We start from the raw sequence: 26,766 nt of genomic DNA on the forward strand, positions 1-26,766 counted from the left end.
GTGACGCGAGAGAGCGGCAGCGGCGGCGGCGACGGCGGCAGCGCGCCCGTTGCAAGATGGCGGCGGCCATGCTGGGCCTTGGGGCTGTGTGTGCGCAGCGGGCGGCGGCTCGGCCCGGACGGCTGGCGCGGCAACGGCGTTAGCCCGGCCCTCGGCCCCTCCTCGCGGCCGCTCCCTCCGCCTATTCCCGCCTTGCCCGAGATGGATCTGCCCGTGGGCCCCGGCGCGGCGGGGCCCAGCAACGTCCCGGCCTTCCTGACCAAGCTGTGGACCCTCGTGAGCGACCCGGACACCGACGCGCTCATCTGCTGGAGCCCGGTGAGGGCAGCGCGCGGGCGCGGGGCCCGTGGGGACCGGGAGGGAGCAGGGCCGCGGTGGACAGCGCGGGAGGGCTGCGGGGAGGGGCCCTGCCACACCTCGGCTTACGCGCGGGGAGCCTGCCCTGCCCCCGCCAGAGAAGGGCGGAGGGTCCCGAGCCTGCCTAGACGCAGAGCCTTAAGTTGGGAAAGCGGCTGCGAGACCCACACCCGATTCAACTGCTGCCCCAGCGAAGTTTCCCTGGGATGGGAGAATGGGGCGTCCCTTGCATCGGGTTTCTGCTAACTGTTGGGCGGTTGCGGAAGTGTCCGCGCTTAGGGCAAGCACCCGGCTTCGCCAGCGGACGCTGTGCTCCAGAGGACATCGGCGTCCCCGGGGGACGGCCTACGGGGTGCTGGGTCGGCAACTATTCGGAGAAAGTCAGGACTTGGCACGTGAAGCGGAGGGCGTCGCTGTAGTGGAAAAGGAAAGGCAGTGGAAACAGAAAGTAAGACGTCATGAAGCTTCAGGTTGATCTCAAGCCCGTTTCCGAATCCCAAATCTGAGTTTCCCAGGAGGAGTTTTGTTTTTCATTCCTTGTGGGGCGTCTTTACTCGTGTTTCTGTCTTCAGTTGCCTGGCAGCAGGCTTGTTTACACGGTCCGACCCTGCAAGACCGGACAGCTCCGGTTTGCAGAAGTAAATCAGTGATTGTCTGGAGTTGGAGATCAGAATCTGCTGTTGACATCCTGGCTGTGACGTCGTGTCCGGTGAGGGGTAGAGCCACAGCCTGTGGCTGGCAAGTGATGGCCTGAAGAAAGGCCACACTGGCCGAGCGGGGTGACTCTTTGCTGTGAAAGCAGCACTTTGGGAGGTGGCGGCGGGTAGATCACTTGAGGCCAAGAGTTCGAGACCAGCCAAGACAATATGGCAAAACCCCGACTCTACTAAAAATACAAAAAATTAGCCGGGCGTGGTGATGCTTGCCTGTGGTCCTAGCTACTTGGGAGGCTGAGATAGGAGGATCCCCTGAACCTGGGAGGCAGAGGTTGCACCGAACCGAGATTCCACCACTGCACTCCAGCCTGGCAAAGAATGAGACCCTGTCTAAGAAAAAAAAGAAAAAAGAAAGGCCACTGATCACTGGGAGCTTTTGGAGGGACCGTGACAGGTGGGATGCCACCAAGCATGTGTGGCCTCCCAGGAGCTAAGACCCCAGAGTTCCTCAGGCTCTGCTGAGGGCCTCCCATTTGCACAGCCTGTTTCTGCTGTTAGGAATAAAGAAAAGTCTGAACTGAAGCTGCTCCAGGCAGGAGGCCAGGTCTTCTGCTTCTCGGGTTTACTGAGGCCCTGCTTTACCTACAGAGTGTTTGGGAATAAAGAGAGGACTGGAAATCTTTGCTCTTCTCAGAAACACTTTGTATTTGTCCTGCTGACACCTCTGTCTGTGTCGGCCTTCCCATCCCCAAGTCCCATTACAGCGCAGTGCCCCTTCCTGCAGGCTGACTTCATTTCACCATCTCTTCATTCTAGACCTTGGCATTTTTGTGCAAAGGAAATATTCCCATGTTTCTGTTTTCTTTTATCCGTCTTTCTTTTTCTTTCTTTCTTTCTTTTTTTTTTTTTTTTTTTTTTGAGACAGCTTCTCGCTCTGTCGCCCAGGTTGGAGTGCAGTGGTGCGATCTTGTCTCACTACGACCTCCACCTCCCAGGTTCAAGCAATTCTCCTGCCTCAGCCTCCCGAGTAGCCAGGACTACAGATGCACGCCACCACACCTGGCTGATTGTTGTATTTTTAGTAGAGACGGGGTTTCACCACATCAGCCAGCCTGGTCTGGAACTCCTGACCTCAAGTTATCCACCTGCCTTGGCTTCCCTAAGTGCTGGGATTACAGGTGTGAGCCACTGCACCCAGCCCTTCCTTCTTTTTCTTATTCCCCTTAAGCCTCAGAAGTACTCTCTTGCCCCATTGGGGGAGGGGCATCTGAGATTATCTGGGATATTCTAAGCTTAATCCTACTAGCACGATCTGTCCTGTCTCATAATCTGCTTGCTGTTTCTGCTTAAAAGATTATGAGGCATGTGGGTTAGGTCCCAGCGTACTCTTTTTTGAGACCGAGGCATGTTCTGGGCAGGGCTTTTGAGCAAGGGAGGCAGATTTGATGAGGCCTGTGGCCAGCCTCTGCTCTCCTCACAGGTGCACCATCTGTGGGCCTGTTCTCCCTTGGGAGAGATGGGGAGCCGAGTGGAATGTGAGTGTTTGGTTCCACCTGGTCAGTATAAAGTGGCAATGGTTGGTGCAGGATGTAGCAGTGGGGGTGAGCATGGCAATGAGATAGAAACACTGACTTCAAACTGGAAGGAAGCCCTTCTCCAGACTGTGCAGGGAGCTGCAGAGCTTTCTGGCGCTGGCTGCATGGCCTGGAGAAAGGAGGTGATCGTCCCATCCTGTGGCTTTGAGAGCACTCACACAAGCCCTGAAGACTCCATGTCGGCAGAGTCCCAACAGGGGACCCTCCCACAAATCTACTGCCCAGGCCCAGCTGGCTCTCGGAGGCCTTGAGAAGGCCCTGGTGCTCTTGCTCTCTGCTGCCTTCTCTGGGACAGTCTCCTGGCTCAAAGTCTTACCACCATTCTGCCAAGAAAAACCCTCCCTGTTTGACATAAGAAGATGAGGCAGCATCACAGGCATGGTGACTAATTCTCAGGGCTGAATAACTTGGGGGAGACTGAGGCCCAGAAACTGGCCAGTGACTTTACTGAGCCTGGCCAGGAATGGGACCAGGTCTGGACAACCATTGCACTTCCCCTCCCTGGCCTGAGATCGGGACTCCCACTGCAGCCACTGGAGGCAGAATGCCGGGTCACTGTCCAGGAGAGCCCATTTGGTGGGGACTATGGCCCCATCCCTGTGGTGTTCGATTTCCCACCCCCCAGACCCTCATTCCCACGAGCACCCCACCCACACAGGCAGAGGCCTTGAGGGGACCCAGCAGGTCGTGGAGGACAGCACAGCCCCGTCTGCCTTGGAGAGGAAACATGTCAGCCACAAGGTTATGATCCCGGGAGATCCACATAGGAGCATGGGCATGGACATGGGTGGTCCTCCCTCAGCCAACTTCTTAACAGCTTATCCCAAAGGTGCGCCTGGATCCAGTACCACTGAGACCCAAAGACGGGGTTGGGGGACTGAATACCGGGACTGACAGGCAGCTCTGTAGAACTGAGACCCATGAGACCAGGGACCCGCAGCCTCCCTGCCCCGTGCCCTGGTGCCAGCCCTCAGCCCAGCTTCCTCCTCTGCATGCAGCAGCTCCTCTGTCCACCAGCGGAGGCTCTTCTAGGGCCTTGCTGGGCTGCAGCTGACTCAGGAGGGCAGCTGCCTCTTCAGAGAATTTGACAGCATGGAGACCCAAACAAAAGCAGAAAGTGAAGCCTCAGAACTGGGTTCACCATCATCTCAGTTTTTTACAAACTATGATTTTGTCCCACCTTTATTAACAAAATAAGGAAGTATGAAAAGTAATCTTAACATCTGAGATGGTGAGATTACGGATTTTTTTTTTTTTTTTTTTGAGATGGAGTTGCCCAGGCTGGAGTACAATGACACAATCTCGGCTCACTGTAACCTCTATCTCCGGGGTTCAAGTGATTCTCCTGCTTCAGCCTCCTGAGTATGGGATTACAGGCACCCACCACGACACCCGACTAATTTTTTTTGTATTTTTAGTAGAGACAGGGTTTCATCATATTTGTCAGGCTGGGCTAGTACTCCTGACCTCGTGATCCGCCTGCCTCAGCCTCTCAAAGTGCTGGGATTACAGATGTGAGCCACTGTACCCAGCCCAGATAATTTTTATAGTTATATTTTTCTAAAATACTTTTTTAAAAAAATGAACATATACTTCATTTTTTTGTTGTTGTTGAGTTTTTGTTTTGTTTTGTTTTTTTGAAACAGAGTCTCACTCTGTCACCGAGGCCACACCCGGCTAATTTTTGTATTTTTTAGTAGAGATAGGGTTTCACCATATTGGACAGGCTGGTCTCGAACTCCTGACTAGTGATCCACCCGCCTCAGCCTCCCAAAGTGCTGGGATTACAGGCGTGAGCCACCACGCCCGGCTAAAAAAGTGAACATATATTTCATAAGCGAGAGTAGAAAATGTTTTCAAACCTGATCATGTTCTAAAAAGAGACCAGCCCAGCCCTACTTCCCCCTGCCCTGCAGGGCTAACTGTGGCTGCCCTGGGCAGCTGTGGACTCCAGGCTGAGGCCTGAGAACAAGGCACAGCCACATGACCTGTGCCAGACAAATGCTAGAATGATGGTCATGCAGGTTAGAATGAACCCAGGTAGATAGAGGCCTCAGGATCAGGGTGAGACCAGAGGGGACACCTGGGGGGCACCTGAGTGCAAAATTTAAGGAAGCACTTTTTTTTTTTTTTTCCCTTAAGCCACAGTCTTGCTCTGTTGCCCAGGCTGGAGTGCAGGGCTATGATTGCAGCTCACTGCAGCCTCTGCCTCCCAGGGTCAAGTAATCCAGTCACCTCAGCTGAGTCACTGGGGCTACAGGCTCGCACCACCAGACCTGGTTTTTTTTTTTTTTTTTTTTTTTTTTTTTAAGGTTTTAGTAGAGACAGGGTCTCACAGGGTCTCGCCGTATTGCCCGAGCTAGTCTGGAACTTGTGGGCTCAAGCCATCCTCCCACCTCAGCCTCCCACAGTGCTGGGATTGGGCTTGAGCCACCGCGCCTGGCCCTGAGGCATTCCTTTTTAAGACCCACCCTGCATTTGGATGGCACTGAGAGTGGGGGCCTCCTTAGACGTGGGCTCCTGGATGCTTCACTGTCTTCACCTGGCCCCAGCCTCATGGGTGCAGCTCCTTTCTCTTTGGCAGCAGGAAGGAATCGAGAAGGATATGCTGAGACCCTGGGGATCCCTAAGACTGAGTGAGCTGGAGGTCACCAAGGCCCCCGGCCTATCCCGGGGGAGAAGTCCATTGAAAGCCAGTGGTCAGATGGCCGCTGTGGAGGGTCTCTGGGTGGACAGTTGGGAGCAGAGTGGTCCCTGCAGTGAGGCCGGGGGCAGGGCGTCTACTCATAAGCACATGAGGAGTTACAGAAGCAGAGCCGACCTGGCCACACCCAGTAACTCAGACCCTGGCCACAGATGGTGTCCGGAGCTCCCACGGCAGGCAGGGCCACCCCTGCTTCTGTGGTTCTGAGAGTCGCCAAGACCTAGCAGGCCCACTGGCCCCACCCTGGATGATCTGGCATTGGGCCCAAGATGCTGGAGGCCCCACAGCAGCTGTGAGGAGTGCCGCAGGGTCTGGAGGGCCTGATGTGTGCCCGGATCAGAGCGCCTCCCGGTGTGGCTGTAAGAAGGCACATAGCTGGAGCCAGGCGCGGCGGCTCATGCCTGTGATCCCAGCACTGTGGGAGGCCGAGGCGGGCGGATCACGAGGTCAGGAGATTGAGACCATCCTGGCTAACACGGTGAAACCCGGTCTCTACTAAAAAATACAAAAAATTAGCCAGGTGTGGTGGCAGGCACCTGTAGTCCCAGCTATTCAGGAGGCTGAGGCAGGAGAATGGTGCGAACCCGGGAGGCAGAGCTTGCAGTGAGCTGAGATTGCGCCACTGCACTCCAGCCTGGGCAACAGAGTAAGACTCCGTCTCTTAAAAAAAAAAAAAAAAAAGGCACACATCTGTCCTCATAAAGCTTCTGTGCATAGCACGAGGTTAAGCCTCCTTGCTCTTTGTCATGTTCCATCTGTAGCCATTCAGGTAGATGGCATAATTTCCACTTTATAGATAAGAAAACTGAGGCTCTGGATGTGAAGAAGCTTCACTAAGTAAGCGCTGAAATGTGGTGAAACCAACTCCAGAGTCCATGCTCCCTCCCAGAGGGGTCCGGCTCTCACTTACCGCCCACCAGGGCACTGTGCCTTCCCAAGTTGTGCAGCAAGAGCCCACCGGTCCCGTGCCCTTGGGGCTGGGCGGTGGCCCCCACCGGCCTTCTGAGTTAGACCCTGGGGAGTGAGTGGTATTTCTGGTTCATAGTCAGAATTGTAGTTTGGATTTTCCCACAAGTGTTCTCCTTCCCCTTCCATAGAGATAGACAGATACACACACACAGGCAGAGATCTATAAACGCTATAAAAGGCAGGCTCTGGCCAGGCGCAGTGACTCATACCTGTAATCCTAGCACTTTGGGAGGCCGAGGACGGGCAGATCACATGAGGCCAGGAGTTCAAGACCAACCTGGCCAATATGGTGAAACCTCATTTCTACTAAAAATACAAAAATTAGCTGGGTGTGGTGGCACGGCCTGTAACCCCAGCTGCTTGGGAGGCAGAAGCACAAGAATCACTTCAGCCCCAGAGGTGGAGGCTGCAGTGAGCCGAGATCGAGCCCCTGCACTCTAGCCTGGGTGACAGAGCAAGACCCTGTCTCAAAAAATAAATAAAAATTAAAAAGGCTCTGTGCTGTAGCCTCCCGTGTTTCCTCTACCCGGATGGTGCAGTGGGGGGTGCGGTGAGGAGGGGCCCAGGGCACAGAAGGGCTGGGCTGCAGCAGCCTCCTGCAGGGAGGGCAGATGCCTCCAGTGCCCCGTGCCCACCCCACTCCACAGGCCAGTGTTTGCTCAGTCCTTTATCGAGGGACCAGGGATGGACAGCCTGGCCCTGGAAGTCTCTCAGTTTTGGAGGAATCAGCCTGTGTGCAGGGACAGCTGGAGAGGGGTTGTGGGGCTCACAGTGCCTTCCCGGAGGAAGCAAGCAGCTCCCATCAGGTATATCGAGGGCTGTGGGCTCCGGGGTCTCCTCCAGGTCTGGCAGGTGGAGGGGAGGCTGTCCAAGGAAAGGAGGTGGTCCCAGATGTCTCAAGGCATCTGGCAGCACTGGCTGCTGCTGCCTCAGCCTCCTCCCTGTGACCCTGTGGGCCATGGTGAGCAGCAGTGACCACCACACAGGTGCAGGGCAGCCGGTGATCAGAGATGTGATGAGAGGTGAGGGCGATTGTGCTGCTCTTGGTCGTTGTGTGGTGAGAACATGCTGGAAGCTCCTCCGGAGCAGAAACAAGAAAAGCGTTAACAAGAAAGGTGCGGGCGGCTCAGATGCGGACAGAGCCACACCCGGGAGTGGGGCCACAAAGTAAGCCACTTTCTCTGCACCTGCTCGCGCTTCCTACCTGCCTCACTGCTTCCATGCCCTGACCCCGGTGGTCCCCGCTCCCCACACGTGGGCTGCAGCTACTCACACATGCGTTCCCGCTACTCCTAAAGCCCACACTCCCAGGACCCAGAGAGGGAGAAGCCAGCCAGCCGAGTCCAGGAGCCCAGAACACCCATCAGCAGATATAGCTTAGACTTGGCAGGAGGCTGGAACAAGAGGCTTGTGACCTGGGCTGTGCGGCCATCTTGTAGAATACGGCACTGTTCACGTTTTGGGCCAGGGAGCCCTTTGAGAAGATACTCAGAGACACAGACACTTCCTATGTAAGGTGTCCCTACAGGCAGGATCTCACACACGTTTCAGGTCCTTCACAGTGCTGCGGAAAATGAGGCCACAGGCTCCGAGTTTACTGCAAGCTTCAGGGTTTGCTGACGCCTACACTTCTCAGCGTGTGGCATCTCACACCAGCCAGGGGCCTCCCATTTCCTGTGGCAGGTTTTCGTGACACCCAGTTATGACCTGTGACTCCTCCAGGAGGTGCCTGTGGTCAGCAGAGGAGGAACCTTGTTCCACTGAGGCAGGAAGATGAGACACTGGGTTCTCTGATGGGTTCACCAGCAGACCCTGTGAAATTCATAATGGCCCCTAAGGCAGGGGTTGCCTGACGTGTTCAACTTGGATTTAACCCTTAAGGCATAAGAAACCGCTAAACAACATTCAGACATTAGAAAACTAGGGCCAGGTGCGGTGGCTCACTCCTGTCATCACAGCACTTTGGGAGGCCAAAGCGGGCGGATCACTTAGAGTCAGGAGTTTGAGACCGGTCTGGCCAACGTGGTGAACCCCATCTCTACTAAAAATACAAAAATAGGTTGGGTGTGGTGACACACACCTGTAATCCCAGCTACTCGGGAGGCTGAGGCAGGAGATACTTGAACCCGGGATATGGAGGTTACAGTGAGCTGAGATTACACCACTGCACTCCATCCTGGGCCACAGAGCGAGAATCTGTCTCAAAAAAAAAAAAAAAAAAAAGAAAACTGGTGAAGACTGAGGTGAACCACAAAATTGTCCAGGCTTTCTGCGTGGAGGCAATTTGCAGACTCAAAAGCAGAGAACCCAACAAAACCCAAACTTTAGGTAAGCTGAGGCAGCCAGAATTTGTGGGGTATGGTACCAGAAAGGAAGGAGTTGTACCCAAAAGAAAGAGCTCCGGCAGTCTGCGCGTGAGCCTGCTTGCATCTTGGGCTGGATCCGATTTGCTGGTGCAAAGTGAAACCTCGTGAAGCTAGACCAAGAGCAACTTGAAGGGGAAGAGTAAGTGTAAGGGGACAGGACTCACACGGGGCCATGGTTATTTCAGTTCCCACCAGCTAGAGTGTAGAAGCCACTTTAAATACACAGAGCATTCCTGAGACCTTAGAGGAACCACAGCTTGAAGTGGCGCAAAAGGAAAGGCGACTCCAAATGCCATGGAAACAAGTGCAAGGCAAGCCCTGGAGACACCACTGCCTGCTAGCACGGGGTATGCACAGCACTCTTGAAGACAGAAGCCAGGCGAAGTGGCTCACACCTGTAATCCCAGCACTTTGGGAGGCCGAAACGGGGATCATCTGAGGTCAGGAGTTCAAGACCAGCCTGGCCAACATGGCAAAACCCCGTCTCTGCTACAGAAAATTAGCCATATGTGGTGATGGGCGCCTATAGTCCCAGCTACTTGGGAGGCTGAGGCAAGAGAATCACATGAGCCTGGGAGGCGGAGGCTACAGTGAGCCGAGATCACATCACTGCACTCCAGCCTGGGCAACAGAGCAAGACTCCGTCTCAAAAAAAAAAAAAAAATTTCACGTCCAGAATCTAATCAGTAACCGGCAGACAAGCCAAGGCAGGAAAATGGACTTGTCACTGGAGGGGGATAGTCCAGTAGTAGGACTGGTTTTGATAGGATTAGCCAACAAAGAGTAAACAATTATAAAAACATTCTGTGTGCTCAAGGAAATAACGCAAAAACATGACAGGGCAGGGCGCGGTGGCTCACGCCTATAATACCAGCACTTTGGGAGGCCGAGGCAAGTGGATCACAAGGTCAGGAGTTCGAGACCATACTGCCTAACACGGTGAAACCCCGTCTCTACTAAAAATACAAAAAATTAGCCAGGCATGGTGGCAGGCGCCTGTAGTCCCAGCTACTGGGGAGGCTGAGGCAAGAGAATGGTGTGAACCCAGGAGGCGGAGCTTGCAGTGAGCTGAGATCATGCCACTGCACTCCAGCCTGGGCGACAGAATAAGACTCCGTCTCAAAAAAAAAAAAATGACTGAGAAATGGAAGATACAGAAAAGAAGCAAGTTGGACAAAATGTCACTGGAACTAATCTCCCACGTAGAAGAATTCCACGTTGTTTACTGAGATAGTTCCCCTTGGAGGAGGTGACGCTTACCTCCTCACTCCAGAAGCCTGGGCTGCACCTAGTGACCCCTTCCAAAGAGCAGAGCACAGAAGCCGGAGGAGCAGCTTTCCAGTGGGGACCTCCAGCAGCACAGCCTCACCAGGGGTCACGGTCACCACCAGCAGTGACGTGCGTATCCCTGTTGTGTACTCTTTATTTATTTTTTTGAGACGGAGTCTCGCTCTGTCGCCAGGCTGGAGTGCGGTGGCACGGTCTCAGCTCACTGCAACCTCTGCCTTCCACGTCCAAGCAATTCTCCCACCTCAGCCTCCGAGTAGCTGGGACTACAGGCGCCTGCCACCACGTCCAGCAAATTTTTTTGTATTTTTGGTAGAGACAGCGTTTCACCGTGTTAGCCAGGATGGTCTCAATCTCCTGACCCCGTGATCCGCCCGCCTCAGCCTCCCAAAGTGCTGGGATTCCAGGCGTGAGCCACCGCGCCCGGCCTGTTGTATACTTGATAGGATGATGAGAACAGCACTCTACCTCTTTGATCTTCCTCCCAAAAACATACATAACCCCAGCTAATCATGAAAAAACATCAAACAAATCCAAATTGAGAGACATTCCGCAAACTATTTGACGAGTCCTCAAAATTGTCAAGGTTCTCAGAAACTAGGCAAGACTGGAAGGTGTCAGAGCCGGCGGAACTGGAGATATGACAACTGGATGGACCTTGGGTGACGTCCTGGAGCAGAGGAAGGATTGGGTGAAAACCTAAGGAATCTGAATAGAATATGGGCCCTAGTTAACAATGTGTCTAATGTTCTTGAGACAAATGCACCACACAAAGGCACGATGTTAACGATGGGGGACGCTGGTGTAGGGCATGTATTCTAAAGTAAAAAGGTGGTTCTTCAGATTCACCGCAGTGGTTTGACAAAACATTAGAAACTTCCGAAGAAAAGATTCCCGAACTAAAAGCAATGGAAACTATCCACAGTGATGTACAGAGAGAAAAAGGACTGCAAAAACTTAGCTGAGCTTCAAGGAGATAATATCGTGGTCTAACGTATTTGAGGTTCCAGAAAACAGTGGGGAAGAGAATACAGAAATACAACTAAAAGGCTGGGCACGGTGGCTCCTGCCTGAGATCCCAGCACTTTGGGAGGCTGAGGTGGGCAGATCGCTTGAGCCCAGGAGTTCAAGACCAGCCTGGGCAATATAGCGAGACCCCCATCTCTATAAATAATACAAAATTAGCCGGGCATGGTAGTGCCTACCTGTGGTCCCAACTACTCAGGAGGCTGAGGCGGGAGGATCACCTGAGCTCAGGAGGTGGAGGCTGCAGTGAGCCATGATCACACCACTGCACTGCAGCCAGGGCAACAGAGTCTCCTGCACTCCAGCCTGGGCAACAGAGACCCTGTCTCAAAAAAAAAAGAAATATTAGGCTGGGCGTGGTGGCTCACGCCTGTAATCCCAGCACTTTGGGAGGCCAAGACGGGCAGATCATGAGGTCAGGAGATCGAGACCATCCTGGCTAACATGGTGAAACCCCATCTCTACTAAAAATATAAAAAATTAGCCAGGCATGGTGGCGGGCGTGGTGGCGGGTGCCTGTAGTCCCAGCTACTCAGGAGGCTGAGGCAGGAGAATGGCATGAACCCAGGAGGTGGAGCTTGCAGTGAGCCGAGATCACGCAACTGCACTCCAGCCTGGGCAACAGTGAGACTCCGTCTCAAAAAACAAACAAACAAAAAAAACGAGAAATATTATGGCCAAAATTTTTCCCAAATTTTTGAAAAGCTGTAAGCTCACAAGTCCAAGAATATCAATCTCAAGCAGGATAAAACCAAAACCCTATCAAGGCACATTATATAATCAAAGTGCTGGAACAGGCCGTTGAAGAGAAAATCTTAAAAGCATCCAGAAGAGGCCAGGCATGGTGGCTCACACCTGTAATCCCAGCACTTGGGAGGCCAAGGTGGGCAGATCACAAGGTCAGGAGGTTGAGACCATCCTGACTAACACGGTGAAACCCTGTCTCTACTAAAAATACCAAAAATTAGCTGGGCGTGGTGGCGGGTGCCTGTAGTCCCAGCTACTCAGGAGGCTGAGGCAGGAGAATGGTGTGAACCTGGGAGGCGGAGCTTGCAGTGAGCCGAGATCGCGCCACTGCACTCCAGCCTGGGGGACAGAGCAAGACTCCTCTCAAAACAAATAAATAAATAAATAAAGCATCCAGAAGAGCCGTACGCGGTGGTGGCGCCTGTGGTGCCAGCTAGTCATAGGCTAAGGTGGAAGGATTGCTCCCAGATAGGGCAACATAGTAGGACCCCATCAATACAAATAATAATAATAATTTTTAAAAAGCAACTAGGAAGGGAAAGGAAATTGCATGCAGAAGAACAAAAGAAGAAGATAAGAACGACTGCCAATTTCTCATCAGAAACCATGTAAGGCATATGACCACAATAAAAGGCTTAAGATGCAAGTCTGGTTCAGCATTCTAACTCAGCATGATTCACCATGTCAGTAGAAAAGAAGAAGAACCATGTGGTCTTCTCAACAGAAGCAAGAAAAGCATTTGACAAAACTTAACATCTATTTCATGATAAAAACTCAGCAGACAAGGAATAGAAGGGGAATTCCTCATTGTAATGACCGTCTGAAAACTCGACAGCTGACTTTATCCTTACTTGGGAAAAACGGAACGCTCTCCTCCAAGACTGAAAGAAGGCGGGGATGTGTGCCTCTGCCACGTCTGTTTAACAGTCCATTCGACGTCGTCATCAGCGCAGCATGTCTAGTAAATAAAAGACATAGACATTAGAAAGGAAGAAAGAAAAGTGATTCCGTTCATAGACAGCATGACCGTTGACTTAGAAAATCCCAAATAGTGTAAAAGAAAGTTAGTAAAGCTAATAAATGCGTTTAGTGAGGCCACAAGACACAAGGTCATTATACAAAGATAAATTGTATTTCCGCACACTAGCAACAAACCATTGAAAATTGAAAATATTCGGCCGGGCGTCGTAGCTCACACCTGTAATCCCAGCATTTTCAGAGGCCGAGGCGGGTGAATCACCTGAGGTCAGGGATTTGAGACCAGCCCGGCCAACACAGCGAAACCCCATCTCTGGCTAAAATACAAAAATTAGCCAGGCGTGGTGGCGCGCACCTGTAGTCCCAGCTACTCAGGAGGCTGAGACAGGAGAATTGCTTGAACCTAGGAGTCGGAGGTTGCCGTGAGCCGAGGTCGCACCACTGCCTTCCAGCCTGGGTGATCAAGTGAGACCTGTCTCAAAGAAAAACAATTATTATCCCAGTTTCTGAGACTCGTGAATTGATTCCAGCTCAAGGTTTCTGAGGCTGACGTCATCTCAAGGCTCAACTGAGGATGAAATATGCTTCCAACGACAGGCCACAGTTTCTCGCTGGCTATTGGCAAGAGACTTTAATTCCTTATCAAGTGAGCCTCTCCATAGAGCTGTTTGTAACATGGCAGCTTGCCTCTCCAAAAGCCAGTGGCTCAAGAGAGCCACAGCCCAAGGTGGCTTTTGCAGTTTGTTCTCAAATAGCATCACCTCTGCGTTTGGTCACACAGGACACAGGACAACCGTGGTACATGGCGGGAGGAGATAGCTCAAGGGTGTGGACACCAGAAGTGGGATCAACAGGGGGCCATCGGCAGGCTAGTTAATAGGGATACATTAGCCGGGTGCAGTGGCTCATTCCTGTAATCCCAGCACTTTGGAAGGCCGAGGCAGGCAGATCACAAGGTCAGGAGTTCGAGACCAGCCTGGCCAACGTGGTGAAACCTCATCTCTACTAAAAATACAAAAAGTATCTGGGCATGGTGGCAGGCATCTGTAGTCCCAGCTACTCAGGAGCTTGAGGCAGAAGAATCACTTGAACCTGGGAGGTGGAGGTTGCAGTGAGCCGAGATCGCACCACTGCACTCCAGCCCACGCAACAGAGTGAGATTCTGTCTCAAAAGAAAAAAAGGCCAGGTGGGGGATAAATTGAAGACCTAAATAAATGGACAGAAACACCATGGTCATGGGACAGAAGACTTAGTATTATTAAAAGGAGAACAAAATTAGAAGATTCACACTATCTGATTTCAAGACACTATAAAGCTCCAGTAATCAAGACTGAACAATATTAGCATAAATATAAACATGTAAACAAATGGAGCAAACTGTAGATTTCAGAAATAGACTCACCCATCTAAGGCTGACTGATCTTGACAAAGGTGCCACTAGTTTAATGGAGAAATAATCGTCTGTTCAGCAAACAGTGCTGGGATAACTGGACGTCCATAAACAAAAAGGTGAGCCTTGTCCTTTACCTCACACCATATACGAAACTCACTCAGAATGGATTGGAGACTAAAATATGAGCTAAGACAACAAAACTTCTAGAGAAAAAAAAACCCTTTGATCTGGAGTTAGGAGACAAAATCACCAAATAGGAAAAAATTGATAAAGTCAACTTCATCAAAGTTAAAAACATCCACTCTTTGAAATACACTGCTAGGGAATTAAGAAGCAAACCACACACTATATTTGCAAAGCATGTATCTGGTACCAAGAATATATATTTAAAAAATTTTTTGGCCAGGCACAGTGGCTCACGCCTGTAATCCCAACACTTGGGGAGACTGAGGCAGGTGAATCACTTGAGGTCAGAAGTTTCAGACCAGCTTGGCCAACATGGTGAAACCTTGTCTCCACTAAAAATACAAAAATTCACTGGGTGTGGTGGCAGGTGCCTGTACTCCCAGCTACTTGGGAGGCTGAGGCGGGAGAATCGCTTGAACCCGGGAGGCAGAGGTTGCAGTGAGCCGAGATCGCGCCATTGCACTCTAGCCTGGGCAATGGAGCGAGATTCCATCTCAAATAATAATAATAAATAAATAAATGACAAGTGGCTGAGCATGGTAGCTGACACCTGTAATCCCAACACTTTGGGAGGCCAGCGTGGGTAGATCGCTTCCACTCAGGAGTCTGAGACCAGCCTGGGCAACATAGGGAGACCCATCTCTACAAAAAAAAAAAAATGAGCCCGGCATGGTGGTGTGCTCCTGTGGTGCCAGCTACTCAGGAGGCTGCGGGGAGAGGATCTCTTGGTCCCGGGAGGTAGAGATTGCAGTGAGTCAAGATCGCACCACTGCACTCCAGCCTAGGTGACAAAGCAAGACTCTGTCTCAAAAAAAAAAAAGTATATCGAAAAAGGCAAAAGATTTGAACAGATACATCAAAAAAAGACAAATAGCAAATAAGCACTTGAACAGATGCTCAACATCATTACTTGTCAGAGAAATGCACACAAAAACCTCAGTGACAGCTACTAGAACAGCCAACAGGCCGGGCGCAGTAGCTCACGCCTGTAATCCCAGCACTTTGGGAGGCTGAGACGGGCGGATCACGAGGTCAAGAGATGGAGATCATCCTGGCTAACACGGTGAAACCTCGTCTCTACTAAAAATTTTTTTAAAAAATTAGCCAGGCGGGGTGACGGGCGCCTGTAGTCCCAGCTACTCCGGAGGCCGAGGCAGGAGAATGGTGTAAACCCAGGAGGCGGAAGTTGCAGTGAGCTGAGATTGCGCCACCGCACTCCAGCCTGGGGGACAGAGCAAGAGACTCCGTCTCAAAAAAAAGAAAAAACAGTGAACACCACCAGGTGCTGAGGAGGGCACGGAGCCACTGGAACTCACCCGTGCTGCTGAGAACACAAATGTTATATCCTCTTTGAAAAGCAGCTTGGGAGTTGCATGTGAAATTAAGCATTTACCACTCGGCCAGCAGCTCTGCTTTGGTTATTGTACTGTTCAGCTCCAGAATTTCCACTGGGGGTTCTTTATGATTTCGTCTCTTTTATCGTTTTTTTGATAGATGGGGGTCTCGCTATTTGGATTATTGTTTGCAGGGGTGTTCTGTGGGGTTTTGAGCAGTGGTAGTTTCTGAGGTCAGTCAGGGTTGTTCTGGCCCCAGCGGGGCTCTTCATAGCTTTCCCTTTGCAGGAGAACAAGCCTGTGGTTTTACTTGTTTCTCTTACTTTAGAGGAGCTGTCGTTTCTGAGAGCACTCTTGGGCTGAACTTTCAAATAAAATGAGTTTCCTCGCGGAGCTTCAGAGCTCTTTCCTTACGGACAGCCTCTCTCCCCAGGCTCATTCTCTACCACCGCTCTGGGCACCGGGCAGGACAGCAGCCTCTGATCTTCTTGGCCTGGCTTTCCCAGCATGGGTGCTCTACCTGCAGTTTTAACCCAGAAAGCCCGAATTGTATTTAAAACTTGTGGTTTTTAAGGTCAGGCACAGTGGCTCATGCCTGTCATCCCAGCACTTTGGGAAGCCGAGGTGGGTGGATCACTTACGGTCAGGAGTTCAAGACCAGCCTGGCCAACCTGGTGAAAGCCCGTCTCTACTAAAAATATAAAAATTAGCCAGGTGTGGTGGCACATGCCTGTAATCCCAGCTACTCAGGAGGCTGAGACAGAAGAATCGCTTGAACCCAGGAGGTGGAGGTTGCAGTGAGCCAAGATGGCGCCGCTGTACTCTAGCCTAGGTGACAGAGAGAGACTCCATCTCAAAAAAAAAAAAAAAAGTGGTTTTGAAAATGCTTTAATCAGGTGGGAGCTGCGGGGAGGGTGGTCAGAGACCTGGGTGTCCTCAGCCTGCTGTGGCTGTGGCTGTGGCAGAGCTCCTCTCTGAGGCGTGGGCATGGTGGAGGAGGGAGCCCCTGGCGTCTTGGCCACATGCTCCAGCAACTTAGTCTCTTCAGCTTGGAGTTGGTGAGGATGAGAAATGCTGGTGGTCTGCCCCGCCCGTGAGATGCGGGAAACCTTACTCAGGAACTGAGGGGAGAAGGGTCCCCATCTTCCTGCTCCCCTACCCCTGAGTGTAGTGCCCATCATGGCGAGCTGGGGTGAGAGGGAAAGAGGAGGCTGAGGTTCAGATGCCACCAGGCTCACTGTTCGTACCAGGTGTCGGTAGATTTTACTCCATAAGTGTTTATCTGTTAATATGCCTTTAGGACAGTTTTGAGACTTTAAATGGTTTAAGTAAGCTTTGCTTGTTTCACAGGAAGTACTTCCACGAAGGTCTTCACATTGCTGTCCCAGAAGTGGAAATCTCTCCATTTTCAAAGCATAGTTTTGCCGGATATTGAATTTTTATGTTTTGTAGAGATGGGGTCTTGCGACGTTGCCCAGACTGGTCTCCAACTCCTGGGCTCAAGGGATCCTCCTGCCTTAGCCTCCCAAAGTGCTCGGATTACAGGCGTGAGTCCCACACCCGGCCAGTATACAAAGATTGAGTGGCAGGGTCTTTTATTTTAATACTTTTATTTTATTTGTTTTGTTTTTGTTTTTGTTTTTGTCTGGAGATGGAGTCTCGCTCTGTCGCCCAGGCTGGAGGGCGGTGGCGCAATCTCTGCTTACTACAACCTCCACCTCCCAGGTTCAAGCAATACTCCTGCCTCAACCTCCCGAGTAGCTGGGATTACAGGCATGAGCCACCACACCCAGCTAGTTTTTCCATTTTTAGTAGAGACAGGGTTTCACCATGCTGTCCAGGCTGGTCTCGAACTCCTGACCTCAAATGATCCACCCACCTCAGCCTCCCAAAGTATTGGGATTACAGATGTGAGCCACCACACCAGCCATTTTAATACTTTTTTTTTTTTTTTTTTTTTTTGAGACAGAGTCTCACTCTGTCCCCCAGGCTGGAGTGCAGTGGGGTGATCTCGGCTCACTGCAACCTCTGCCTCCCGGGTTCAAGCGATTCTTCTGCCTCAGCCTCCCAAGTAGCTGGGATTACAGGCACAGGCCACCACGCACAGCTAATTTTTTTTTTGTATTTTTAGTAGAGATGGGGTTTCACCATGTTGACCAGGATGGTCTCGATGTCTTGACCTCGTGATCCACCCATGTTGGCCTCCCAAAGTGCTGAGACTGCAGGTGTGAAGCCACCGCGCCCAACCGGCTCCTCTCCTTCTTATTCCTTCTTTTTTCTTTTTTTTCTCATACCGAACCATCTCAATGGACCTATCTTCATGTTTGTTGACTCCTTCTCCTAGTCAGATATGCTTTGTCGCCCAAGCTGGAGTGCAGTGGCGCGATCTCAGCTCACTGCAACCTCCGCCTCCCGGGTTCAAACAATTCTCCTGACTCAGCCTCCTGAGTAGCTGGGATTACAGGCATGAGCCACCACACCTGGGTAATTTTGTATTTTTAGTAGAGACGGGGTTTCTCGATGTTAGTCAGGTTGGTCTCCAACTCCTGACCTCAGGTGATCCACCTGCCTCGGACTCTCAAAGTGCCAGGATTACAGGCGTGAGCCACCATGCCTGGCCCCTCTGGTTAGCTTTTAATCTGAATTATTATACTTTTCAGTTCCATAATTTTGATTTCGTCTTTCTTTACAATTTTTATCTCTTTATTGATACCCTGTGTTTGATGAGATATCATTCTCATACTTTAGTTCTTCAGATGTGGTTTCCTTTAGTTGTTTGAACATATTTGAAATAATTGACTTAAAATCGGGCCGGGTGCGGTGGCTCACACCTGTAATCCCAGCACTTTGGGAGGCCGAGACGGGTGGATCACGAGGTCAGGAGATCGAGACCATCCTGGCTAACACGGTGAAACCCCGTCTCTACTAAAAAATACAAAAAACTAGCCGGGCGCGGTGGCGGGCGCCTGTAGTCCCAACTACTCGGGAGGCTGAGGCAGGAGAATGGCGTGAACCCAGGAGGTGGAGCGTGCAGTGAGCTGAGATCTGGCCACTGCACTCCAGCCTGGGTGACAGAGCGAGACTCCGTCTCAAAAAAAAAAAAAAAAAAAAAATTGACTTAAAATCTTTGCCTGGTAAGTCCAGTGTCCAGTGTTTTGGCTTCTTTGGGGACAGTTTCTATCGATTGCTTTTTTTTTTCCCCCTGTGTATGGTGTATGGGTCCTAGCTTCTTGTTTCTTTGCATATCTCTTGTTTTTTTTTTTTTAACTAGAGTCTTTGTTTGTTTGTTTGTTTGTTTTTGAGTCTGTTATCCAGGCTGGAGCGCAGTAGCTCGATCACAGCTCACTGCAACCTTCATCTCCGGAGCTCAAGGGATCCTCGTACCCCAGCCTCCTGAGTAGCTGGGATGACAGGTGTGCGCCACCACACCTATTTAATTTTTGTATTTTTACTAGAGACGGGGTTTTGCCATGTTGCCCAGGCCGGTCTCCAACTCCTGAGCTCAACCAACCCACCCGCCTTGGCCTCCCAAAGTGCTGGAACCACAACGTGAGCCAGCACAGCTGGCTGGAGAACTGGAACTCTCATAGGTTGAGAGTGGCAGCTCTGGAGCTCAGACTGCCTCGCCTCCCCAGGATTTGTCACTGCTGCTGTTTGTTGTGGTTATCGGCCCGGTAGCTTTTCGGGACTGCTTCTGTAAAGGCTCTGTTCTTTCTTGTTGATGGCCACTGCGGTCTCTGTTCAGTTCACTGATGTGGGTCGGGACGGGGCGGAAATGTTCTCGAGGCTTGGAGCCAGCGAGTCTCCGTCTTTTTGGGGGCTGTGTGTGTGCCAGGGACGCCTTCAGCACTCGGCCAGGCCGTGGACAACCTGTGCTTCCCTTCCTGCTTATGCAGAGCTCAAGGTCAGCCAGAAGCGAGAGCTCAGGGCTGGCTCACACGTGGACACGGCTGCGAGATGTCCTGGAATATCTCAGAGCTTTTCAGAGCCCCTAGTGGCACCTCCTTCTCCCCAGCTGCCAGGCACTGCCTCAGGCAGCCACAGCGTTCAAAAATCGCCTCTAAATGTTTCAACAAGCACACCTAGGCGAACAGCTTTTTTATTCAGGAGAGCTTCAAGTCAAATCAGAGATAGCCTTGCGCGTGGACTCCTAGGCAGATGCTGCCAGGCCTCTGGGAATGGGGCCTTGGAGGAGCCCAAGCCCTGGCCCACCCCGCAGCAGCTGCCAGGACACTGGTTCCCACAGGGACTGCAGCTGTTGGTTTTCAGGGCTGCAGATGGAGTGGGAACAGGGCATGTTAAAATGCCGCAAAGCCTGGCCTGGCACAGCGGCTCACGTCTGTAATCCCAGCACTGCAGGAGGCCGAGGTGGGCGGATCACTTGAGGTCAGGAATTCAAGACCAGCTTGGGCAACATGGTGAAACCCCATCTCTACTAAAAATACAGAAATTAGCCGGGCATGGTGGCACCTGTAGTCAACTACTTGGGAGGCTGAGGCACGAGAATCACTTGAACTTAGGAGGCGGAGGCTGCAGTGAGCCGTGTTCATGCCAATGCACTCCAGCCTGGGCAACAGAGCAAGACCCTGTCTCAGGAAAAAAAAAAAAAGTTCACACAGCCCACTGTTCTTACTAAGATTCAGCTGTTTTTCTGGAATAAATGCTCCCTGTGCTACTGTAATTCTTTGGTTAATTTTCAGAGTTCTGGAAAGTTGGCTTAGCGTTTTTCACCCTCTCTCTCCTGCTGCCTTGGGTCCTTTCCGTGACTGGTTCCCCCCTTACACATGCACATCCCTGTTTATTTCGCGTCTTTCTATATTGGAAAGCGGTTCCCCACTTCTAGTGCCATACCACGGGGGGTTTTCCGGCTTTTTTCCCTGTTTGCATCTGCAGCTCCCTTCCCTGGCAGGATAAATCTGCCCCACTGCCCTTCCCGTTTCTTCACTGGGTCAGCCGCCCCTTCCTGTGCAGACACCCCTCACCTCTCTCTGGCCCTGCTTCAGGCCCCCATTCCCCGCCGTGTGGGCTTCTCGATGTCCCCTAAGCCTTCAGTGCCCCCTCTGAGCCACTGTGGCCACAGCCAGCAGGGATGCCTCCCTCGCCAGCTCCTCCTGATAACTCTGGGCCTGAGCTTGGGAGAGAAATGGAAGAGGAAGAATATATGCAGTGTTTGACTGTCTCTGTTTCTCGTCTCACGTCACAAAACAAGAGTTAATTTGGATTTCTGAACGCAAATGTGTTTTCCTCTGGAGTAATGAAATCAGGGCTCAATTTCCTTTGCTGTTCCTAAGGGAAATGTCCTGCTTAAAACACCTATCCCGTGGGCATGGGCCAGAGTGCGTCGGGTGCTTTGTGAGTGGAAACGTGGCCTTCTCTAGAACCCCTGGGGAAGGGCTTCCCAGCTATGAGGAAGACCCCGCATCTGCCCACCGCCTACAGTGAGGATGCAGGTCACGCTGCACAGATGAACCCCGTGTGGCAGGTGGTCCCAGGAACGAACTCGCCTCCCCCCAGCCCCCTGGGCCTCCCATGGCCCCAGCCCCATCAGGTGGAACGTGCACTGCCTGTGCTCCAGAAGGGGTGGCCTGGGGAAGGGTGGCTTGGGCACGCTGCCTCTTGCCACCACACGTGACCCACCGTGTGTCTTCCTTTCAGAGTGGGAACAGCTTCCATGTGTTCGACCAGGGCCAGTTTGCCAAGGAGGTGCTGCCCAAGTATTTCAAGCACAACAACATGGCCAGCTTCGTGCGGCAGCTCAACATGTGTGAGTGCCACCTCCGAGGTGCGGGAGGCAGACCTGCAGACAGCGGGACCCCAGCAGGAGGACCCTGTGGATGAAGGACGGAGCCCCCTGTGCTGGCTAAGGGCATGCCATGGAACCCAGCAAGCCTGGGGGCCGGGGGCAGCTGCCTCTTCCAAGGGGGAGGGTCCTCGTGGGTATGAACCTGGGGTCCCCAGGGAAGAACCGTGAAGCCCGAGCTGTACTCCATGTGTATCGGGTGTGGGGAGCCCTGTGGGGACACAGGGTCTCACTTAGACCAAGACCACCCGGCCACCAGGCGTGGGCTCTGAGGGGCAGGGCGGGGTCTGACTGTGGCCAAGCCCCGCAGCAGCCTCCCAGGGGAGTGGCTGCTCTTCGAGGGGTCTTGGTCCCGCCCTGAAGCAGAGCCGCCCCCTTCCCTGCTATGTGCAGATGGATTCCGGAAAGTGGTCCACATCGAGCAGGGTGGCCTGGTCAAGCCAGAGAGAGACGACACGGAGTTCCAGCACCCGTGCTTCCTGCGCGGCCAGGAGCAGCTCCTTGAGAACATCAAGAGGAAAGTGACCAGTGTGAGTGCCGGCCCCGTACCCTTGCCCAGTCTCGCCTGCTCTCCCCGCCTGGCCCTCCCTGAGAGCTCCCACCCCAGCCTGCCCGCTTCCTGAGGGACCCGCTGCAGTGGACGAGCCTGAGCCTGCCAAGCTCCCAGGCCGCTTCAGTGACCCCTGACCCTCTCGGGGATCCAGGTGTCCACCCTGAAGAGTGAAGACATAAAGATCCGTCAGGACAGTGTCACCAAGCTGCTGACGGACGTGCAGCTGATGAAGGGGAAGCAGGAGTGCATGGACTCCAAGCTCCTGGCCATGAAGCAGTAGGTCCCACACCAGCACTGTGGGCCGCGGCGGGTGCTGTGGGGGCAGGGCCCTGTCCAGGGCTCCAGGTGCTCAGCCCCACCTCCTGCTCCACCCAGATCTACTGGGCCTCTGCCCCAGCCCCGCCGCCATGGCTGCTGGGACCGGCCATTCTCCACGTGCAGAAGGGGGTCCGGAGGGTCCCTGTTCTGCACATCCCCAGCGCTCTCTGGGCCATCCTGGCCTCCCGGGGCGTTGGCTTCTGCCTGGGCTCTGAGTTTGGCGGGACCTACCAGCCTACTTTTGAGGACAAGCCCTGCACAGCAGACCCATCCCACCCGCCTCCGCCCTGGGGTCAGACGCATCTCAGGCCCTTCCTGGAACCTCTGCCCCACACGTGCCTGGGCCTATGGAGCTAGCCCCCCAGCCCCTCCTCACCAGGACCCTGCGGCTCTGGGGAAACCTTAGCAGGGGCCTGACACATGGTGGCACCTGAGAAACTGAGGCAAGCCCACCTCGGAAGGCTGGCTCAGGTCTCGCATCCACTTTGGGGCTCCAGGCATGCGGGAGCCCCAACCCCAGTTGGCCCCAAGAAGACTCAGGCTTGGCGGGGCTCAGCCTCCCAGAGCAGCAGGAGCGCACTCACGGCCCTGCTCAACTGGCTGGGGACAGCTCTTCCCCACCCCGTGGGGCCACCTCTGAGCCACTTCCAGGCCTGGCCCTGAGCACCTGCGGGACCCGGGACAGCCGGTGTCGCACCCGAAGAACATCCTCCCTCAACCTGGCTTTTCAGGCCTCGGAAGGCGGCTCAAGGGTCTGCTCCTGGCCTGTGTCCAAGGCAGCCCTCCAGGTGTTGGCCAGAATGGATGCCAGGATCCGGGTGCACCTGGATCCTGGTGCTCCCGTCCCCAACACTCTACCTGACACCAGGTGTTCCCGGCAGGGAGGGGGCAGTGGGACCAGCAAGCCCTGGCCCTGGCCCCCAGCCCTCCACACAGCAGTTCTCATCCTGGGGTGGGCCAGGCCAGACATGGTCACACTTAGCCCTGCTCCTGCCTGGTGGACGGGGAGGGTCTGTGGGGCTCCCCCAGCCCTGGGGCTCCTGGGATTGGGCCCCACTGACCCAGCCTGGTCTGTTGCAGTGAGAATGAGGCTCTGTGGCGGGAGGTGGCCAGCCTTCGGCAGAAGCATGCCCAGCAACAGAAAGTCGTCAACAAGGTGGGGGCAGGGCCAGAGGGCCGGCGGGGGCCCCACAAGGGCCGGGGTGACTGTGTCCTATCTCCCCACAGCTCATTCAGTTCCTGATCTCACTCGTGCAGTCAAACCGGATCCTGGGGGTGAAGAGAAAGATGTGAGGTTTTGGGGACGCCCACATCCACCACCCGGGGCTCAGGGCCGTCGTCCTCCTCTGTCAGCTGTGCCCCGAGGCGGGGGGTGGCGGCTGACCTGCACCCTTCCCCACAGCCCCCTGATGCTGAACGACAGTGGCTCAGCACATTCCATGCCCAAGTACGGCCGGCAGTTCTCCCTGGAGCACGTCCACGGCTCGGGCCCCTACTCGGTGAGTGCTGGAGGCAGGGCACCCGTCCAGGCCTGTGGGCGCAGTGGGGCGTGTTGCCCTGGCCGGCGCTGCAGGAGCCTCCTGTCTTTGATTGCAGGCCCCCTCCCCGGCCTACAGTAGCTCCAGCCTCTATGCCCCCGATTCTGTGGCCAACTCCGGACCCATCATCTCCGACATCACCGAGCTGGCTCCTGCCAGCCCCGTGGCCTCCCCCGGCGGGAGCATAGACGAGAGGTGGGGGCCGCATCACCCCAGCCATCCTGTCCCCCAACGAGGCGAGCCCCTGTGGGCCCAGGGCAGAGTTGGGGATGAGGTGGGGCTGGCCAAGACACCAGCTAACGTGGCCCCCCTCGTGTCCAGGCCCCTGTCCAGCAGCCCCCTGGTGCGTGTCAAGGAGGAGCCCCCCAGCCCGCCTCAGAGCCCCCGGGTAGAGGAGGCGAGTCCCGGGCGCCCATCTTCCGTGGACACCCTCTTGTCCCCGACCGCCCTCATTGACTCCATCCTGCGGGAGAGTGAACCTACCCCCGCCTCCGCCACAGCCCTCACGGACGCCAGGGGCCACACGGACACCGAGGGCCAGCCTCCCTCACCCCCGCCCACCTCCACCCCTGAAAAGTGCCTCAGCGTAGCCTGCCTGGACAAGTGAGTGCGAGTGCTGCCCCACCCACAGCCCCGGGAGGCACAGCCCTGGGTTTCAGGTCAGACTGTCCCAGAGGGCTGAGCAGGGCAGCTGGCAAGGCAGGACCTTACCCCTAACCTCAGAGCTCGGGGCTGGGGAGGGAGACAGGTGCCAAACAGATCACCCCACAATCCCAAACGCCACAGAAGCCAAGGGCGTGTCCGGGCAGGCTGCTGGGCCCTGCTCTCAGCCACCCCTCCTGCTGCTGCCACCCTCTCGCCACAGGCCACAGGTCCTGGCAGGTCGTGCTGCCCAGACAGATGGCAGGAGATGGTGAGCAGGGCCTGGCCTCCACACCCCCAGGCTTGCCCAGCCCCTGCCTGCAATGGGGGCTCTTGTTTTTGTATCTTGCAGTTTGGCTCGCACTCCACAGATGTCTGGGGTCGCCCGCCTCTTTCCCTGCCCCTCTTCCTCTCCGCATGGCCGAGTCCAGCCAGGGTTAGCGCTGACCCCACTGGGGTGGGAGGAGGGCCCTGCCAGAGCTCGGGCCCTCCCACACAGCCATGGACCAGACCCAGCCTGACGGGGCATGAGCATCGGGTCTGGGCGGCATCGTCCTAAGCTCCTCTGTGGCTGGGGCTCAATGTCATCATGACTCCCCTGGCCATGGGCCTGTGGTCATTGCCTGTGACAGGGACAGGTCTCCCTGGCCTGGCACAGCCTCTGGTGCTGGCAGGATCCAAACTGCGGTGCTGACTGCACTTCCTGCCAGGCGGGGTCTCCAGGGCACCTCTGGTACCCAGCCTGGCTGCCTGTCCCATGGCCCAGGTGTGCCCCATGGCCTAGTGCTTTCTTGGTCACAGCCACTAGACCATGGGTCTCATTCCCACAGCAGCACCAGGGCAGGGACTGAGCCACCCACACACTGAGCACAGCCCCAGCCGTTTTCCCAGTGCAACAGGAAACCTCACCAACCCTGAAAACTGAAATCCCTGATCCTCGTGCTAGAGCTGAATACGCCCCTTGTCTCCTGGGTCCTCTGCCACCAAGGCCTCCAGGCCCTCATGGCAAAGGGATGCCCAGCATGGGCCCAGCCGCACCCGAGGGCACAGAGCCTCCACCACCTTCCAGGCGGTCCTCGAATGCACTGCCCCCTCCAGCCTGTGCAGGCATACACGGGGGTGCGGCCTGGGGGATACAGTCAAGGGGAGCCCTTCTCCCACAGGAGTGCATCGGGGTGTGGGGCCTGGGGCACTGGTTCAGCTACCCCCTCATCCCGGGCCAGGAATGAGCTCAGTGATCACTTGGATGCTATGGACTCCAACCTGGACAACCTGCAGACCATGCTGAGCAGCCACGGCTTCAGCGTGGACACCAGCGCCCTGCTGGACGTGAGTCGCGTCCTGTCCCGCCCCGCCCCGCCCCACCCCGCCTCCGGGTGCTGTTCTGACTTCCCTCCCTCCTCTGCAGCTGTTCAGCCCTTCGGTGACCGTGCCCGACATGAGCCTGCCTGACCTTGACAGCAGCCTGGCTAGTGTGCGTAGGCGGGCGGGGGGGTGAGGGGGAACAAGACCAGCAGGAGCGCTCACAATACCATCTCCACCCCACAGATCCAAGAGCTCCTGTCTCCCCAGGAGCCCCCCAGGCCTCCCGAGGCAGAGAACAGCAGCCCGGATTCAGGTGAGCCAAGTCCCACCGGCCCCCTCTCTGCCCCTGACCCCCCACCGCCTTGACACCCCCCACCCCCGCAGGGAAGCAGCTGGTGCACTACACAGCGCAGCCACTGTTCCTGCTGGACCCCGGCTCCGTGGACACCGGGAGCAGCGACCTGCCGGTGCTGTTTGAGCTGGGAGAGGGCTCCTACTTCTCCGAAGGGGACGGCTTCGCAGAGGACCCCACCATCTCCCTGCTGACAGGCTCAGAGCCTCCCAAAGCCAAGGACCCCACTGTCTCCTAGATGCCCCGGAGGAGCTGGGCCAGCTGTGGCTTGCCCACCCCCACCCCCAGTGCAGGGCTGGCCTTGGGGAGGCGAGGCAGCCTCGAGGTCCTGGGCACTAGTGGGTTGGCCACCACAGCCCCAGTAGGACAAACGGGGGCTCAGGTCTGGGCAGCACCTCTGGTCAGGAGGGTCACCCCGGCCTGCCAGTCTGCCTTCCCCCAACCCCGTGTCCTGTGGTTTGGTTGGGGCTTCGTAGCCACACCTGGACTGACCCTGCAGGTTGTTCATAATCAGAATTGTATTTTGGATTTTTACACAACTGTCCCATTCCCTGTTCCATAGAGATATACAGATATATACACACAGGTGGATGGACGGACAAGACAGGCAGAGATCTATAAACAGACAGGCTCTATGCGGTGGCCTCCCATGTGTTTCC

At 54.6% G+C, this 26,766-nt stretch overlaps 1 protein-coding gene across 4 annotated transcripts; it reads left to right on the plus strand.

Annotated features, from left to right (window-relative positions):
- HSF1 (heat shock transcription factor 1) lies at positions 1-26,742 on the plus strand. Of its 4 annotated transcripts, none has more exons than XM_008001908.3 (14): positions 1-318; positions 21,255-21,363; positions 21,793-21,929; positions 22,104-22,228; positions 23,351-23,426; positions 23,498-23,559; positions 23,673-23,769; positions 23,867-24,003; positions 24,130-24,411; positions 24,803-24,886; positions 25,674-25,779; positions 25,859-25,924; positions 25,999-26,068; positions 26,140-26,742. In XM_008001908.3, exons 1-14 carry the CDS (start codon positions 202-204, stop codon positions 26,343-26,345), a joined length of 1,674 nt encoding a protein of 557 aa, XP_008000099.1. In that variant the 5' UTR covers positions 1-201; the 3' UTR covers positions 26,346-26,742. The 4 variants fall into 4 exon arrangements, with proteins under 4 accessions (XP_008000099.1, XP_008000100.1, XP_008000102.1 ...); XM_008001911.3 differs by having other exon boundaries at positions 77-318; positions 26,148-26,340; XM_008001909.3 differs by lacking the exon at positions 24,803-24,886 and having other exon boundaries at positions 44-318.
- Positions 26,743-26,766: the final 24 nt, after the last annotated feature.

The sequence above is a fragment of the Chlorocebus sabaeus genome, chromosome 8 (assembly GCF_047675955.1).
Source record: "Chlorocebus sabaeus isolate Y175 chromosome 8, mChlSab1.0.hap1, whole genome shotgun sequence".
Classification (NCBI taxonomy): Eukaryota; Metazoa; Chordata; class Mammalia; order Primates; family Cercopithecidae; genus Chlorocebus; species Chlorocebus sabaeus.

Excerpts from the sequence above, each read along its gene's own strand:
- HSF1 (XM_008001908.3), top strand. The coding sequence starts at position 202 with ATGGATCTGCCCGTGGGCCCCGGCGCGGCGGGGCCCAGCAACGTCCCG. Across the intron at positions 23,560-23,672 it reads CTGGGGGTGAAGAGAAAGAT|CCCCCTGATGCTGAACGACA; the intron begins GTGAGGTTTTGG and ends CCTTCCCCACAG. Across the intron at positions 23,770-23,866 it reads ACGGCTCGGGCCCCTACTCG|GCCCCCTCCCCGGCCTACAG; the intron begins GTGAGTGCTGGA and ends CTTTGATTGCAG.